Here is an 18,572-nt window from a genome sequence, read left to right on the forward strand (position 1 = left end):
AACTCAGTTCTGTTTCCAGTAACAGCTGTACATTCTGTATGGCGATCATTCCACACCAGGTTATACATTCACAAAACACCAGCCATGGCTTTAGTCAAACCTGTACTCAAAAAATATAGTCGATTCCGGAAGGAACTGATGGCGTTCATCGCAAGCCTTCAGTCCTGTATCGACACTGATAAACTGATGCATCTTTCACGCTTGGGTGTGAACGTGTCCAGGCGAGGACTTCATCCTCCAGAGCCCGGCCGGTTAGCGCTCTGTCACTGATATTGATCCGCTGGCCTCATATCCAACACACACTAATAAATTAGGTCGAAAATGAAGCAGTTTGTTTTCCACAGCGTCCTTCGTGTAACATGTGATAAAACACTCTGCCACAACCTTACGAGTTTGGAAAACAGCAACATTTGCACTTTGAAATGAAGCTAGAATGTTCCTAACAAAAATGTATGATTTCATTGCAATCTTCTTGAAATTATGACATTTTTACTCCTTGTCCTCCGTGCATAACTCAATAATTCATATAGATTCATCTTGATGCTTCTCATAATTCATCACCTGTTATGAGCAGCGTTGCGCGTGACGCATTAAATAATGTAATCATATTACTTTTTTTCAAGTGACTAGTAAAGTAACATTACTTTTAATAATTACAACATAATATCTGAGTTACTTTTTCAAATAAGTAACGCAAGTTACTCCCCGAGATACGCTTTTTTGGGCTTCAAAATCTCAGGTAAATGCACTGGCATTATGAAGCTTGGAAGAGCCAGGATATTTTTTTATATAACTCTGATTGTGTTCGGCTGCAAGAACAAAGTCATATACACCTAGGCTAGGGTGGCTTGAAGGTGAGAAAATTATGGAATAATTTTTCATTTTTGAGTGAACTAACCCTTTAAGGAAAGAGATCCATGACTCGCGGCGTTCATTGATTCTGACTGACATCACATGAGAGGTGAAGCGCGCGACAGCAGCGCATGAGCGCAGTGTGCAGAACTGACTGGGGTGCGCGCGCGCGCGAGCACGCAGCACTGAAGGACTGACTCTACATGACGATCCAGGTTTAAGACTCGGACTCACTCTCTCTCAGCACCAGCTGATTCTGGATCAGTGTTCAGTGTTCTCATCATGGGCATGGACCGGCGCAGGAGAGGCTCGCTCGCGCTCACCCTGAACTTCCTCGCGCTGATGCTCGCGATATGCGCGCTCACCACCAGCTACTGGTGCGAGGGAACCCGGAAAGTTGTCAAGCCCTTCTGTACCGAACCGGTGACCGGCAAACACACACACTGCATCCGATACAACAGCTCAAACCTCACCGACAGCCGGAGGGTCCAGTACATGTGGGAGACCGGAGAGGATAAGTTTGTTCTGAGGAAGTTCCACACCGGAATCTGGTTCTCCTGCGAGCAGAACGTCGACCTGGTCGGTAAGGATGTTCTTCCCATCAAACAATTACGTGTTTTCAAGCACGCAAACCTGGTTTTTACCGACAGGATGAGTCTGGTTGCTTTTTAACATCTGCCGTATTTTATCCATGATCCATCCTATCCATCCAAAAATCCAAAAATGGTCGGTAAGGATATGACTTTCGTTTCTTTCCATCAAACATGTTTTTTTTACCTGTTTTTCAAGCGCGCAAACCTTGTTTTTACAGACAGTCTGTCTAACATTCCTGTTCTATCCATTATCCATTCTATCCGCACAAAAATTCTCGTTTCGTTTCGTATATTGTGATGATGAAGGATAATTGGCAGGTGATTGTGTTTTTGGTGTTTACTGGTTTTCACAGTTACTGGACGCACTGCCCGTTTCTGTGCACTTCATCATTCAGTCAAATACAGATTAGGAATATACATTTTGTGTAGTTCTTTGAATAGTGCGTATTTATTTTATTATAATTGGTTAGGCTACAGTTTATTATAAGGTGGCATATAGGCTACTCAAATAGTGATATTAATTAACTACGTGTTTTACATGTTTTCAAGCGCGCACACCTTGTTTACCGACAGGATGAGTCTGGTTGCTTTTTTATTTCTGTTTCTGACTTATTCTATCCATTATCCATTCTATCCATCCAAAAACTCTCGTTTCGTTTCGTATATTGTGATGAAGTATAATTGGCAGGTGATCTGTGTTTTGGGCGTTATCACTTTATCATTCAGTCAAATACAGATTAGGAATAGAAATTTTGTTGTTTACACTTAATTTTAAGGTGACTTAGTACTCAAATAAGTACTTAGTAATATTAATGAACTGCATGTGCTTACTGTAGAATAGGAATATTAGGCGCACTGTCACTTTAAGAGCCGCACGGGTCCCACATACTGACACACATGAACACAGAAAACAGAGTCTCTTGCGCTTGAATGGTTTAAAGTCACACTGAAATGCTCACAAAGGAATCGATAAGAGGAATCAAAATTGTAATTTTATAACAAGTATCCGATTCCTCAGTTGTCTCAGTTTGAGATGAGACGTGTGTGTTCTCCTGCTGGAAGGATATGGTCAGCATCGGTACTCAGGTCAGCTGTGGCGTTGAAACAATGCTCACTAAGAGGCCCAAAGAGTGCCAAGGAAATGTCCTCAACACGATCACTCCACCTGAACCGCTGATACAAGGAAAGGATGGATCCATGCTTTCATTTTGTTCACACCAAATTCTGACCCTTGCATCTGAACGTCTCAGCAGAAATCCAGACTCATCAGACGATGCTTTTCCAATCTTCTATAGTCCAGTTTTGGGGAGTCCGTGTGACTCGTAGCCTCAATTTGAGCTGTTCTCATCTGACAGGAGTGTCACCGGTGTGTGTTCTGCTGTGTGTGTGTGTGTCACTGGTGTGTGTTCTGCTGTGTGTGTGTGTGTGTCACCGGTGTGTGTTCTGCTGTGTGTGTGTGTGTCACCGGTGTGTGTTCTGCTGTGTGTGTGTGTGTGTGTGTGTCACCGGTGTGTGTGTGTCACCGGTGTGTGTCTGCTGCTGGAGCTCGTCTGCTTCAAGGTTGGACGTGTCGTGTGCTCAGATGCTCTTCTGCAGACCTCGGTTGTAACTAGGGTTGGGTATCGTTTTAATTTTAGCGATTCTGATTTCAATTCTGCTTATCGATTCGATTTAATTATCCAATAAGGTTAACTTATAAACATACATATCATTCACATTTAGTCTTATTGCAAAACATTTAATTGTAATTTTAATTGTGTCTGTGGGGAATTGATTGGATGATTGGATGGTTGTGGTTTGCTATTGGCTGATCTCATGTGAGTGACAGGTTATAGCCCCGCCCTCGTCATCAGAGAAGAGAAGAGATGCTGCAAGAGGAACTTATTCTGATTCAACATTATGAGGAATATGAATTTAACAAACAAAGAAAAACTTTAAACACTCCAATGCACAAAATAATATATTTTTTATACTACAGTATGATTTTTTGGTAACACTTTAGTTTAGGGTTCAATTCTCACTATTAACCAGTTGCGTGTTATCATGCATATTACTAGGATATGGGCTGTTTATTAGTACTTATAAAGCACATATTAATGCCGTATTCTGCATGACCTTATTCTAAATCCCTCAATCCTACAATACCTAAACTTAACAACTACATACTATTAATAAGCAGTAATTAGGAGTTTATTGAGGCAAAAATCATAGTTAAAAGTGAGAATTGGACCCTAATCTAAAGTGTGACCATAGTAGTAACTTTAATCTAACCAACAGGTTTTACACTAGCATTTACATTCTTTCTAATATTTTTTTTTTACAACGTTGAAAATGGATCAAATGCTTTGAATCAAAACACCAATGTATTCACACTCTTCTTTCCTGAATGCAGGTGAGAAATGCAGAAGCTTCATAAACGTCGCTCCTCCCCACGAGAGAGGTACGTTCTGTCATTCTCAATTACCGGCTGAGATTCTGCATGATGTTGTGAATATTAATGAGAGCGGTTCTCCTGTATGAGACATTTCGCTCATGTCTGGAGGTCCAGTCCGTTTTAATCAAGCCCGCACACCTGCCTCGTTCTCATTCATCTAGATATATGAGCGTGTCAGTAAGGTTTCGTTCGCTCAGCGGGCAGCGCCAGCATCTTTAGCACAATTGTTTCCAGGATAATTGACAGATACACGATCCAGGCAAAAGATCCGTCAGCTGTAATGATAGTTAATCATGACATCCCAACTTCACACGGTAATTAAAACATTCTGCACTGAACGCAGAGATAAAGATATAAATAATCATCTTTACGTTTTACATCCCTGGAAATGAAATGCATGTAGTAACCATATAATCATATTCTTCTAGATTATAGTCTCAGTGTTATTGATGAGTAAGTCTGTGCTTATGCTTTATGCTTTAGTCACTGTGTGGGAAACATGTTAAGTCGGCTCATATATGGGTCAGTGATAAAGAGCAGTGTCCGTGATAAAAGAAAGGGAAGATATTATTTAATTTTGGTTCTTATGTGGGTTTAATAACATTGATGCCGTTTTAACGCCAGTATCTGATGTTATGATGGGTTTTTATGCATATTGGAGGCAGTTTCGTTTTTAAGAAAGTATCACTTTTATTCTGGAAGGATGCATTAAATTCATCAAAAATAATATCTCAAATAAAAACTTTCTATTCATCAAAGAATCCTGAAAAATTAAATGCATCACGGTTTCCACAAAAATATTAACCATGAATGTTTCTTGAGCATCAAATCCTCATATTAGAGTGATTTCTGAAGGATCATGTGACACTGAAGACTGGAGTAATGATGCTGAACATTCAGCTTTGATCACAGGAATAAATTACACTTTACTATATATTCACATAGAAAACAGATGATTTAAATTGGAATAATATTTCACATTTTTCACCATTTTTTTTAACAAATAAATGAAGTCCCGGTGAGAATAATCAACATGTTTCTCAGAAATCTTACTGACCCCCAAACAATCTTCATTATATTGAGTAGTCTGCACTTCTGTCCCTCACAGGCTTGTCTGAAACTAGAAAACTGAACACAGACATATTCAATATTTTTGTGTGAATATTAATCATCATCACCGTCATCATGTGTATGGAAGTAAAAGAATGCCAAATGTTTTTGAAACCAAAAAGCTTGTTGAATTGCACTAATTGAAAAAGATATGCATTGCATTAACCATGCTTGCTTTTTAATGCATTGTATTATTAGGGCTTGCATTTTTATGGACTGAAATTTAACATTGTGTATTTAAGCTGTGAATATTTCAAATTCAAAACATTTCACACACATTTTCATTAACAAAATGCAAGCCCTAAAAATGCAATGCATATTTTTTTTAATTAGTGCAATTCAACAAGCTTTTTTGTCTCAAAAACATTTGCCATTCTTTTACTTCCATACATGTGGCAGCATGAAACGTTTCGGTGAAGTCTATGAAATATGTATATGTATCCGCATGCTTTCAAAGCTGAATTCTGCTTTTAAATCTCAGTGTCAAGTTTCCTCATATATGAATATTTCAATATGTCACACTCTCCCCGTGAGCAGGATAGGAGGCCCGTCTGAACGAGGTTGTGTTTGTCTGCGAAGTGTCGGTCTTAATCAGCGGCTCCATCCGCTTCCTGATAAAACCATCCATTATTCCCTCTTTGACCCCTTGGTTTCTCTCCCGAATCCTCAGGTGTGCTGTGGCTCTGCATCGCGGCGGAGTGTCTCTATATTTTACTCCTGGCCACTGGAGGAATCCTCATGTCTATAGAGGTCTGCCATTTCGGGAACGTCATTGATGGACTGAAACTGAATGCCTTTGCTGCCATATTCACAGTCTTGTCAGGTAAACCTGTTGTGTATGATCAGCATGTGCTTATTATTTTGGTGATGCATCACAATAAGGTCTCATTTGTTATCATTAGTTAATGCATTAAAGGAGCATTTCACCCGTGGGAACATTAATCTTCATTGAAAGTGGGTCATATATGTAGTCGAAATGTAACATAAATTCCGAATTTGGTGCCTTCTTGACCGAGGAAAGACAGAAAGTAACTTTAGGGCGCATTTGTATGGAGGAAAACAACTCCCACAATGCACCACATTGCACAGCTCCGCAAGCCACTCCCACTAATTTTCACAACACAAACGTGTCCTCGTCCGATTTAGAGATTTCGTCCTGGAGAAATTGGCATCGTTGAAATTCTTTACAGCAGACGGACTCTATCTCTGTGTCCGTAGTCGCACAGTGAGAGCACAGGCACCACCAGTACGCCCCAGCTCGAGTCAGAACGCACCAGTCCTCCCCGGCTGGACTCAGAACGCACCAGTCCGCCCCAGCTCGAGTCAGAACGCACCAGTCCGCCCCGGCTGGAGTCAGAACGCACCAGTCCACCCCGGCTGGACTCAGAACGCACCAGTCCACCCCGGCTGGAGTCGGAACGCACCAGTCCTCCCCAGCTGGAGTCAGAACGCATGAATCCGCCCCGGCTGGAGTCAGAACGCACCAGTCCGCCCCAGCTGGAGTCAGAACGCACCAGTCCGCCCCAGCCTGAGTCAGAACGCCCCAGTCCGCCCCAGCTCCAGAACGCACCAGTCCGCCCCAGCCCGAGTCAGAACGCCCCAGTCCGCCCCAGCCTGAGTCAGAACGCCCCAGTCCGCCCCAGCCTGAGTCAGAACGCCCCAGTCCGCCCCAGCCTGAGTCAGAACGCCCCAGTCCGCCCCAGCTCCAGAACGCACCAGTCCGCCCCAGCCCGAGTCAGAACGCCCCAGTCCGCCCCAGCTCCAGAACGCACCAGTCCGCCCCAGCCCGAGTCAGAACGCCCCAGTCCGCCCCAGCTCCAGAACGCACCAGTCCGCCCCAGCCCGAGTCAGAACGCACCAGTCCGCCCCCACTCGAGTCAGAACGCACCAGTCCACCCCAGCTGGAGTCAGAACGCACCAGTCCACGCACCAGTCTGCCCCGGCTCGAGTCAGAACGCACCAGTCCGCCCCAGCTGGAGTCAGAACGCACCAGTCCGCCCCAGCTGGAGTCAGAACGCACCAGTCCGCCCCAGCTGGAGTCAGAACGCACCAGTCCACCCCAGCTGGAGTCAGAACGCACCAGTCCACGCACCAGTCTGCCCCGGCTCGGATCAGAACGCACCAGTCCGCCCCAGCTGGAGTCAGAACGCACTAGTCCGCCCCAACTCGAGTCAGAACGCACCAGTCCGCCCCAACTCGAGTCAAAACGCACCAGTCCGCCCCAGCTGGAGTCAGAACGCACCAGTCCGCCCCAGCTGGAGTCAGAACGCACCAGTTTGCCCTGGCTGGAGTCAGAACGCACCAGTCCACCCCGGCTGGAGTCAGAACGCACCAGTCCGCCCCTGCTGGAGTCAGAATGCACCAGTCCGCCCCAGCCCGAGTCAGAACGCCCCAGTCCGCCCCAGCTCCAGAACGCACCAGTCCGCCCCAGCCCGAGTCAGAACGCCCCAGTCCGCCCCAGCTCCAGAACACACCAGTCCGCCCCAGCTCCAGAACGCACCAGTCCGCCCCAGCCCGAGTCAGAACGCCCCAGTCCGCCCCAGCCCGAGTCAGAACGCCCCAGTCCGCCCCAGCTCAGAACGCAACCAGTCCGCCCCAGCTCCAGAACGCACCAGTCCGCCCCAGCCCGAGTCAGAACGCCCCAGTCCGCCCCAGCTCCAGAACACACCAGTCCGCCCCAGCTCAAGTCAGAACGCACCAGTCCGCCCCAGCTGGAGTCAGAACGCACCAGTTCGCCCCAGCTGGAGTCAGAACGCACCAGTTCGCCCCAGCTCCAGAACGCACCAGTCCGCCCCAGCTCGAGTCAGAACGCACCAGTCCGCCCCAGCCCGAGTCAGAACGCCCCAGTCCACCCCAGCTGGAGTCAGAACGCACCAGTCCTCCCCAGCTGGAGTCAGAACGCACCAGTTCGCCCCAGCTCCAGAACGCACCAGTCCGCCCCAGCTCGAGTCAGAACGCACCAGTCCGCCCCAGCCCGAGTCAGAACGCCCCAGTCCACCCCAGCTGGAGTCAGAACGCACCAGTCCTCCCCAACTCGAGTCAGAATGCACCAGTCCGCCCCAGCTGGAGTCAGAACGCACCAGTCCACCCCAACTCGAGTCAGAACGCACCAGTCCGCCCCAACTCGAGTCAGAGCGCACCAGTCCGCCCCAGCTGTAGTCAGAACGCACCAGTCCGCCCCAGCTCCAGAACGCCCCAGTCCGCCCCAGCCCGAGTCAGAACGCCCCAGTCCGCCCCAGCCCGAGTCAGAACGCCCCAGTCCGCCCCAGCTCCAGAACGCCCCAGTCCGCCCCAGCCCGAGTTAGAACGCCCCAGTCCGCCCCAGCCCGAGTCAGAACGCCCCAGTCCGCCCCAGCTCAAGAACGCACCAGTCCGCCTCAGCCCGAGTCAGAACACCCCAGTCCGCCCCAGCTGGAGTCAGAACGCACTAGTCCGCCCCAGCTCCAGAACGCCCCAGTCCGCCCCAGCTCCAGAACACACCAGTCCGCCCCAGCTCGAGTCAGAACGCCCCAGTCCGCCCCAGCCCGAGTCAGAACGCCCCAGTCCGCCCCAGCTCCAGAACACACCAGTCCGCCCCAGCTGGAGTCAGAACGCCCCAGTCCGCCCCAGCTCCAGAACACACCAGTCCGCCCCAGCTGGAGTCAGAACACCCCAGTCCGCCCCAGCTCCAGAACGCACCAGTCCGCCCCAGTCCGCCCCAGCTCCAGAACACACCAGTCCGCCCCAGCTCGAGTCAGAACGCCCCAGTCCGCCCCAGCTCCAGAACACACCAGTCCGCCCCAGCTCGAGCCAGAGCGCATCAGTCCGCCCCAGCTCCAGAACGCACCAGTCCGCCCGAGTCAGAACGCCCCAGTCCGCCCCAGCTCCAGAACACACCAGTCCGCCCCAGCTGGAGTCAGAACACCCCAGTCCGCCCCAGCTCCAGAACGCACCAGTCCGCCCCAGTCCGCCCCAGCTCCAGAACGCCCCAGTCCGCCCCAGCTCCAGAACGCCCCAGTCCGCCCCAGCTCCAGAACACACCAGTCCGCCCCAGCTCGAGTCAGAATGCACCAGTCCGCCCCAGCTCGAGCCAGAATGCACCAGTCCACCCGAGTCAGAACGCCCCAGTCTGCCCCAGCTCCAGAGCGCACCAGTCTGCCCCAGCTCCAGAACACACCAGTCCGCCCCAGCTCAAGTCAGAACGCACCAGTCCACCCCAGCTGGAGTCAGAACGCACCAGCCCGCCCCAGCTCCAGAACGCCCCAGTCCGCCCCAGCTCCAGAACGCCCCAGTCCGCCCCAGCTCCAGAACACACCAGTCCGCCCCAGCTCCAGAACGCACCAGTCCGCCCCAGCTGGAGTCAGAACACCCCAGTCCGCCCCAGCTCCAGAACGCACCAGTCCGCCCCAGCTCCAGAACGCCCCAGTCCGCCCCAGCTCCAGAACGCACCAGACCGCCCGAGTCAGAACGCCCCAGTCTGCCCCAGCTCCAGAACGCACCAGTCCGCCCCAGCTCGAGTCAGAACGCACCAGTCCGCCCCAGCTCGAGCCAGAACGCACCAGTCCGCCCCAGCTCGAGCCAGAACGCACCAGTCCGCCCCAGCTCGAGCCAGTCCGGGCTTCTCGTCAACCACAGGCAGGTCTTCTGCCCTCCTGTTCCTCCATCAGCCTCAGATAGCCACGAACATCTGATTCGAGCATCAGACTTTCGAAATCCTCTTCTTCCATATCATATTGAGTACCATCTGCCATTGTTGTAACTTCACATCTGGCTCCACAGAGCCTGTTAGCTTAGCTTCCAAACAAGATGGTGGATATTGCTTTTAGTTTCTGCAAGTGAAGTCCCACCCATTGATCTGTAATAGGTCTGTAGTTTGAGTGGGTCCCCCCCCCCCCTCGAGGACAAAGATATGGGACTTCCTGCTTAGAATGACACAAAATGACGATTTTTACATCATTATAAGCAGAAACCGCAACACTGAAATCCGTATTTCTCCCGTCTCAGGGGAAAATGAGGGAATAATGCACGACCATTCAAAAATATGACTGGGTCTCTGACGATACAAAGCTTAATTCAAATGGGTGAAGTGTCCCATTAAGTAACATGAACTAAAAGTGAGTAATTGTATGTATATATTTATATACAGTCAAACCAACATGTATTCAGACTCCTTCAACATTTCTCACATTATCACAGTTTATTCGCTATAGTTTAGAAAATGGTAATAAAATATGAGCAAAACTCAGTTGATATTTGACTGGTTTTGTCCGTCCTTCTGTTAGACTGTCTCACACATGAATTATGTTGAATATCTGTCAGCTGTTAAATTTAACTACACAATTAGATAATACCAGTTTAGCTCAACCAATCACCAAGCAATGCTTCATTTTGTTCAGTCTGTGTGTAAAAAGAGCATTAGCAATTAAAGAAAACACACTTCAGCAAAACATGATCAGGTCAAATTTGTATAGATTTTACTGGTAGTAACTGTGTGAAGAATTATTGGGTATAATGTGTCACAGTTTACTTTATTCTGCTCTCCTCACTTACATAAATGAACTATAGTGTCCTGCACACACTAGTAAAACAATATAAAAAATGATATCTGGTGTTTGAATAATGTTTGGTTTGACTGTATATAATCTGCATGTGCTTGTTTCTGCTCTCTGATGATTATCCACGGCTTTATCCTTCAAAGGTCTCCTGACTCATTGAGATTCAGATCTTTTAGATCCCGCATTCAAGCCACGTTGTGTTACAGTCACCAATTTAAAAAAAACAGGTCAAGCAAATGGCCATCCTAGCTATTTAAAAACCATTCACTGGCTGTGTTTCCATCCAAAGTTGTGAATTTAACTTGGAATAAGGGATAAAACATTTATAAATAAAGCAGTGTTTCCATCTCATGTGTTCAAGAGAACAAAAACCGTCACAAAATATCAGTAATAAACTGTAAGTTTCTGGTTGTTTTCTCCTCCATGATAAACGAGTGTGTCTCAGAGCGTCAGACGAAACACAGTAAACGCCGTCGTGTTCTCTGGCGTTCGGATGCTGGTGTTCGGGAACACACTCGTGTGTGTGAGACGCTTCTGGAGGGAATTAAACTAAATCATTCTGATCACACACTTCGACTCCGGCGTTTCAGAAACACCAAACCAACATTAGAGACGCTGCGACGCCATTGGTCCACTGCTTACTCCAGTTATCCAATCACAGCTGACACTGAGGGTTAAGTTTCACATCGAGGGATTCATTCAGTAAACGTGTTTCCATCATAGTTTATGTGCATGTCTTCTAATCGGATAAAACACTCATCCACCTCAATTGAGAGCATGTTTTTATGTGCATTTAAGCTCATTTTGCTTTTTACATCCAGTGTTTTTTAACGTGATATCCCAAAATGGATGGAAACAGCCATAGAGATGCAATTACTGGTGGATTTACCCTCTGCTTGTCTTTTGTAGTGAATGCCTTTGCATTTATGTGTTATCTCAGAGCCCTGCCTTTCCCCAGATACATATAAACCATCAGGCTCAAAATCCCATATAAGCCTCACCGTACTGGGAAGCCAGAACTCCTGAATGTCGTCCAGGATATTTTTGACAGTTTCACAATTTAAGGGCTTATGGCGACATATGTGTCGAAATTCAATCTGCTTAAATCCTGTCCTACTTATTTATATATATATATATATATTTCAGTGTAGCATTGATGATGCAAGCCCATTGTATTGAGAGGGAGTTGCACTGTACAATCAATATTTATGTTATTAATATGATACAATTTTACAATATAATATAATAATACAATATAAAAAGGTGACACATAATAATAATAAAGGTAAGATATTATAATTTTTATATTATATTACATTATATTACATATATTTATTACATTATATTATATTATGAAGAATCTATATGAATAGTCGAACTAAATATCAAAATCTCACCTTTAAATATTTTTATTATTAATACCACCACTAATAATAATAATAATAAAGGTTAGATATTATCATTTCAAACTATTATATTATATTATATTATATTATATTATATTATATTATATTATATTATATTATGAAGAATCCATATGAATAGTCAAACTGGTAAAATCTCAACTTTAAATATTAGTATTATTATTAATACAACAACAACTACTACATCTAATAATAATATTAATAATAGAGGAAAGATATTATCATTTTGCCATATTATATTATATATTATATAGTCAAATTGATGATAATATAAAACTGAAAATATGTAATATTATTATAATTAATATCTTTGCACACTTCAGATTTACACCAAACATTAAAATGAACACCAGCCATATCATAAATGAAACACACACTTGTGTGTTTAAACGAGGCTTGGATCATCCCGAATGTGTGTCAAACGCTCAAACGAGAGACCTCGTGTGCTCATGCTAGAGTTTTAATATTGCATAATGAGCGATGAACTTATGACTTACTGTCGCATCTCTGTTGAGCTTGACGTCTTCGAGAGAGCGGGATCAGGGAAGCAGTGCATCATGGGAAGGGGGAGCTACAACCTCAATTAGCTCCTGTCTTCATCTGACATCATCAGCAGAAGAGATGCATTCAAGCATGATGTGTACTGAAAACTTTCCATTTTAATGAGCTTAGTCACATAGCTAATTATGTGTTGTGAATCTAATAACACATCGACAAAACTCTAAAGTGCTTTAATACACAATCCGTTCATAAAGTTAAAGAAATAGTTCGCCCAAAAATGGCCGGCATGACTTTCTCTCTCATGAGGAACAGATGTAAACGTTTTGTAACACTTTCTATGAAGCCCATGCTTATCTATAAATATATTTATAAAGACTCATTAAGACCTATACTGCATTATTAGAACAGTTATAGTCACATTTATATTATTTTTTATAATTATAAGTCATGCATTTTCTTTTTCAATGCACATGCTCATAATCCATTATACACTGATTTATAAATGATCAAATATAAAATAGTTCCAGAGACACTTGTTTGCTGCACCAATTAGTTATCAGTTATGTCTTTAATGGCTAATGTTCGCATTAGAGGTCATGAATGGTAATTATGATTTGTTAAAATCTATTTCTATTATATTCTATTTATAAGAGTTTGAAATTATATTTTAAAAATATTGTTGCAGTTTTTTGCTAGTATGTAATAATGTAACTTTAAAATGTTATGTTTTTCTTTTCATTATTTTATAACAGGAATTATTGTTCATTTAATTACATTTACAAGTAAACAACTTAAAAATGAATAATGAGCTCATCTTCATGATTTCTTAACATTTGCTTTAGGAAAAATGCATCCTATTATTTTCACTTTACTTAAAGACAACAATGATGCATTTATAGAGGTTAGTAACTGTATTATCACTCACAATAAGTATTTATAAGAACACAACACAGCTATTAATAACTATATTCACTTATTTGACAGGAATAAATCTGAATTACTAAAAAGTATAATATACACTTATGAGCATGCGCATTGAAAAAGCAAACGCATGACATGTAATTATAAAAATAATATAAATGTAACTATAACTGTTCTTTTAATGCAGTATAGGTCTTAATACATATATTTATAAAACAGTAATACTTACTTATAAACAAGTATAAATGGAGCTGTAATTCATTATAAGCATGGGCTTCACAGTAGTTTTATTGTAAGTCTTCTAAAGTAATATATGAGGAAATGTAAACTGAGCTGATTGGTCTTCATGTGCCTCGTATACAAATGCAGTGTGGCAGGTCTGAATATCCAGAAGAGCCGATGAGATTTGACAGCTGAGAGTCTCTTGAGAACCTCTTCTGTGTTTTAACTCATTATATATTCATGCTGAGGGAACCGATCATTCGTGCTGAAACACGAGACGATGAAGAACTGATCAGGATTGTAGTGAACGACAGCTCCACTGTCCTGGGATTTTGCTGATTCAGCAAATAATGCAGTTAACAAGCGCTTTATTATTATTATTATTATTATTATTATTATTATTATGATGATGATTCACTTGTGTGTTTGTGATGATGTGGGCCTGCAGGCGGCTCACTGTGGTTGTCATGGAAACATGAGGGTTATGGGTCAGATGCTCTCGTTCACACGCGTGACGGGTTTAGATGGACATGATGATACTATGAGTGTGTGTGTTTAGATGGACATGATGAGACTATAAGCGTGTGTGTGTGTGTTTAGATGGACATGATGATACTATGAGTGTGTGTGTGTGTGTTTAGATGGACATGATGATACTATGAGTGTGTGTGTGTGGGTTTAGATGGACATGATGATAGAATAAGAGCCACAGATCGCCTGAGAACTGAAAACGTCTCTGATCTCCTTCAGTTATTTCTCTGATGTTCAGTAGATTAGCAGAGACTCTGAGCTGTAAATAATGTGCAGTTTAACCTCCGTCCTCCATGTTTCTGCTGAGGGGACTGTGATTGTCCTGTTGTGTCGATAATAATCCAAAATGTGTCGATTATGTCCAGTTTGCCATCTGTGTGTGTGTGAGTGTTAGGGATGGGTGTATCGATATGAAGTATCGCTATATCGACACTGACGTCGAGTGTCGAAAGTATCGATACTCAAATAAAAATATCGATATTACAGGTTTTTTTAACTAGTGATTTTGTTTTTTTGACAAGAAATGTAATGCGTACAATATGCATTGAATTGGATAAACAACCTATGTTATCTTCAGGTCTTCTGGGTATAGTGGCTCACATGATGTTCACCACAGCATTCAGTGTGTGTGTGTGTGTGTGTGTGTGTGTGAACGAGTCTGTAACTGTAAGTGTGTTTCTCTGATCTTCAGGTCTTCTGGGTATGGTGGCTCACATGATGTTCACCACTGCGTTCCAGCTGACCGTGAGTCTCGGCCCTGAGGACTGGAAACCACAGACCTGGGACTACAGCTGGTCTTACATGTACGTTCACTCTTGTTTAGGGAAGCAATACATGCTTCCTTACAAAGGTCTTACGACTCTTCTCGGGTTACGACTGTAACCATTGTTCCCTGAGAAGGGAACGAGACACTGCGTTGATGACGATACATTTAATTTAATGCATGTGTGTACATTTATATATACAAAATAGTTAGACACCGTACACACACATATATTATGTAAACTCAAACTTTTATTTTGGATGTGATTAAACGCAATTAATCGGTGGCCAGCACTAATATATATATATATATATAGTATATTGATTAACTTTTTTTAAATATATTTATATTTTTATATTTATATTTATAATATATAATATATTGATCTTTTTATAAACTATTTAAATTTCACATAAATAAAAATGCAGACAGTATTTGGGTCAAGGGACATTAAGTTGAATTAAAATGTCGATTCTAATTTATGTGGATGGTGTTTTCTTCAGTCTGGCGTGGAGCTCGTTCACCGCCTGCATGGCCTCCTCCGTCACCACCATCAACAGATACACTAAAACTATACTGGAGTTCAAACACAAGCGGAAGAACATGGAGAAGAACCTGAAGATCAAACAGAAGCTGCTGGACCTGGACTCTCCAGAACAGGTGTGGGACATGTACATCAGCTCCGTTCCCAGCAGCTCCGGCGAGGAGTTTCTGGACCTGTCCGGCTCTGGACGCAAGCTCTCCGACAACTCCCTGTTCCTGGACCTGAACCAGCTGCCGGCTCCACAGGGAGAGGAGTTCTGCTGAGGACTGGGACCTGGTCCGAGTCACTACTCCACAGGGAGAGGAGTTCTGCTGAGGACTGGGACCCGGTCCGAGTCAGGACTCCACAGGGAGAGGAGTTCTGCTGAGGACTGGGACCCGGTCCGTGTCACGACTCCACAGGGAGAGGAGTTCTGCTGAGGACTGGGACCCAGTCCGAGACACGACTCCACAGGGAGAGGAGTTCTGCTGAGGACTGGGACCCAGTCCGAGACACGACTCCACAGGGAGAGGAGTTCTGCTGAGGACTGGGACCCAGTCCGAGACACGACTCCACAGGGAGAGGAGTTCTGCTGAGGACTGGGACCCAGTCCGAGACACGACTCCACAGGGAGAGGAGTTCTGCTGAGGACTGGGACCCAGTCCGAGACACGACTCCACAGGGAGAGGAGTTCTGCTGAGGACTGGGACCCGGTCCGAGTCAGGACTCCACAGGGAGAGGAGTTCTGCTGAGGACTGGGACCCGGTCCGTGTCACGACTCCACAGGTAGAGGAGTTCTGCTGAGGACTGGGACCCAGTCCGAGACACGACTCCACAGGGAGAGGAGTTCTGCTGAGGACTGGGACCCGGTCCGAGTCAGGACTCCACAGGGAGAGGAGTTCTGCTGAGGACTGGGACCCGGTCCGTGTCACGACTCCACAGGGAGAGGAGTTCTGCTGAGGACTGGGACCTGGTCCGAGTCACTACTCCACAGGGAGAGGAGTTCTGCTGAGGACTGGGACCCAGTCCGAGACACGACTCCACAGGGAGAGGAGTTCTGCTGAGGACTGGGACCCGGTCCGAGTCAGGACTCCACAGGGAGAGGAGTTCTGCTGAGGACTGGGACCTGGTCCGAGTCACTACTCCACAGGGAGAGGAGTTCTGCTGAGGACTGGGACCTGGTCCGAGTCACTACTCCACAGGGAGAGCAGTTCTGCTGAGGACTGGGACCCAGTCCGAGACACGACTCCACAGGGAGAGGAGTTCTGCTGAGGACTGGGACCTGGTCCGAGTCACTACTCCACAGGGAGAGGAGTTCTGCTGAGGACTGGGACCTGGTCCGAGTCACTACTCCACAGGGAGAGGAGTTCTGCTGAGGACTGGGACCCAGTCCGAGACACGACTCCACAGGGAGAGGAGTTCTGCTGAGGACTGGGACCCGGTCCGAGTCAGGACTCCACAGGGAGAGGAGTTCTGCTGAGGACTGGGACCCGGTCCGTGTCACGACTCCACAGGGAGAGGAGTTCTGCTGAGGACTGGGACCCGGTCCGAGACACAACTCCACAGGGAGAGGAGTTCTGCTTAGGACTGAGACCCGGTCCGTGTCACGACTCCACAGGTAGAGGAGTTCTGCTGAGGACTGGGACCTGGTCCGAGTCACGACTCCACAGGGAGAGGAGTTCTGCTGAGGACTGGGACCCGGTCCGAGACACGACTCCACAGGGAGAGGAGTTCTGCTGAGGACTGGGACACGGTCCGAGTCACGACTCCACAGGGAGAGGAGTTCTGCTGAGGACTGGGACCCAGTCCGAGACACAACTCCACAGGGAGAGGAGTTCTGCTGAGGACTGGGACCCGGTCCGAGTCAGGACTCCACAGGGAGAGGAGTTCTGCTGAGGACTGGGACCCGGTCCGTGTCACGACTCCACAGGGAGAGGAGTTCTGCTGAGGACTGGGACCCGGTCCGAGACACAACTCCACAGGGAGAGGAGTTCTGCTTAGGACTGAGACCCGGTCCGTGTCACGACTCCACAGGTAGAGGAGTTCTGCTGAGGACTGGGACCCACTTCGAGACACGACTCCACAGGGAGAGGAGTTCTGCTGAGGACTGGGACACGGTCCGAGACACGACTCCACAGGGAGAGGAGTTCTGCTGAGGACTGGGACACGGTCCGAGTCACGACTCCACAGGGAGAGGAGTTCTGCTGAGGACTGAGACCCGGTCCGAGTCACGACTCGTCAGGGAGAGGAGTTCTGCTGAGGACTGGGACCCGGTCCGAGTCACGACTCGTCAGGGAGAGGAGTTCTGCTGAGGACTGGGACCCACTCCGAAACACGACTCCACAGGGAGAGGAGTTCTGCTGAGGACTGGGATCCGGTCCGAGTCACGACTCCACAGGGAGAGGAGTTCTGCTGAGGACTGGGACCCGGTCCGAGACACGACTACACAGGGAGAGGAGTTCTGCTGAGGACTGAGACCCCGGGACTTTTATATATGATAAAAGAAAAATGTATATATATCATTTTACACAACGTTCCCGCTCGCACTATTTCGGTCACAACACAGCAAGCACACGACACGCAAACTATATATAAGTATAGCCTATATAGTTTTTCATACTTACAAACCTGAACCCGAGGCTATTCATTAAACATTAACCCAAACCCGACCCGAAACCGGGTAGCAGACCTCTAGTGTGACCCGGTCCGAGTCACGACGTCTCGTTCGATGTGCTCTGTTGTGCTGTTGTTTAAAGCTGATGTTGTGAGTTTTAGTTTGTTATTAATGTGCTGATATGTAAAACATATACTGGAACCAGAACTGGGAAAAATGAAGGATTTTCCTCAATCTTAGAGCATATAATGTGACACAAGACAATTGTTTTAATCGAACCACTGAAATCGCTTTAAAACACGCATACTTTCCACAAAGAAAAATCTTCTTTAGTATTTGTTGCGTTATTTGCCTGTTATCTCTGTAAAGCTGCCTTGAAACACTCTGTATTGTAAAAAGCGCTATATAAATAATGGTGACTTGTCTTGTTTTCCAGCACAAATATCTAAACATTCTTAAATCAAGATACATTTACTGGAGAAGCATAATGACTGAAGATATTAAGTTTTGTTTACTTAAAATTGTGTCAAAATAAACTGAGTTTATGCTT

At 45.9% G+C, this 18,572-nt stretch overlaps 1 protein-coding gene across 1 annotated transcript; it reads left to right on the plus strand.

Moving 5' to 3' along the window:
* The first annotated feature begins 978 nt into the window (after positions 1–978).
* On the plus strand, positions 979–18,572 carry gsg1l2b (gsg1-like 2b). The gene is made up of 5 exons (XM_084433512.1): positions 979–1,435; positions 3,838–3,885; positions 5,660–5,812; positions 14,814–14,925; positions 15,389–18,572. The coding sequence occupies exons 1-5, from the start codon at positions 1,135–1,137 to the stop codon at positions 15,690–15,692; spliced, it is 918 nt and encodes a 305-aa protein (XP_084289638.1). The 5' UTR covers positions 979–1,134; the 3' UTR covers positions 15,693–18,572.

Source organism: Rutilus rutilus (genome assembly GCF_951802725.1).
Source record: "Rutilus rutilus genome assembly, chromosome: 16".
Lineage (NCBI taxonomy): Eukaryota > Metazoa > Chordata > Actinopteri > Cypriniformes > Leuciscidae > Rutilus > Rutilus rutilus.

Bases quoted from the DNA above. Each gene is read 5' to 3' on its own strand.
- gsg1l2b (XM_084433512.1), top strand. From the start codon at position 1,135: ATGGGCATGGACCGGCGCAGGAGAGGCTCGCTCGCGCTCACCCTGAAC. The intron at 1,436-3,837 runs GTAAGGATGTTC...TCCTGAATGCAG, and splicing joins GCAGAACGTCGACCTGGTCG to GTGAGAAATGCAGAAGCTTC. The intron at 3,886-5,659 runs GTACGTTCTGTC...CCGAATCCTCAG, and splicing joins CGCTCCTCCCCACGAGAGAG to GTGTGCTGTGGCTCTGCATC.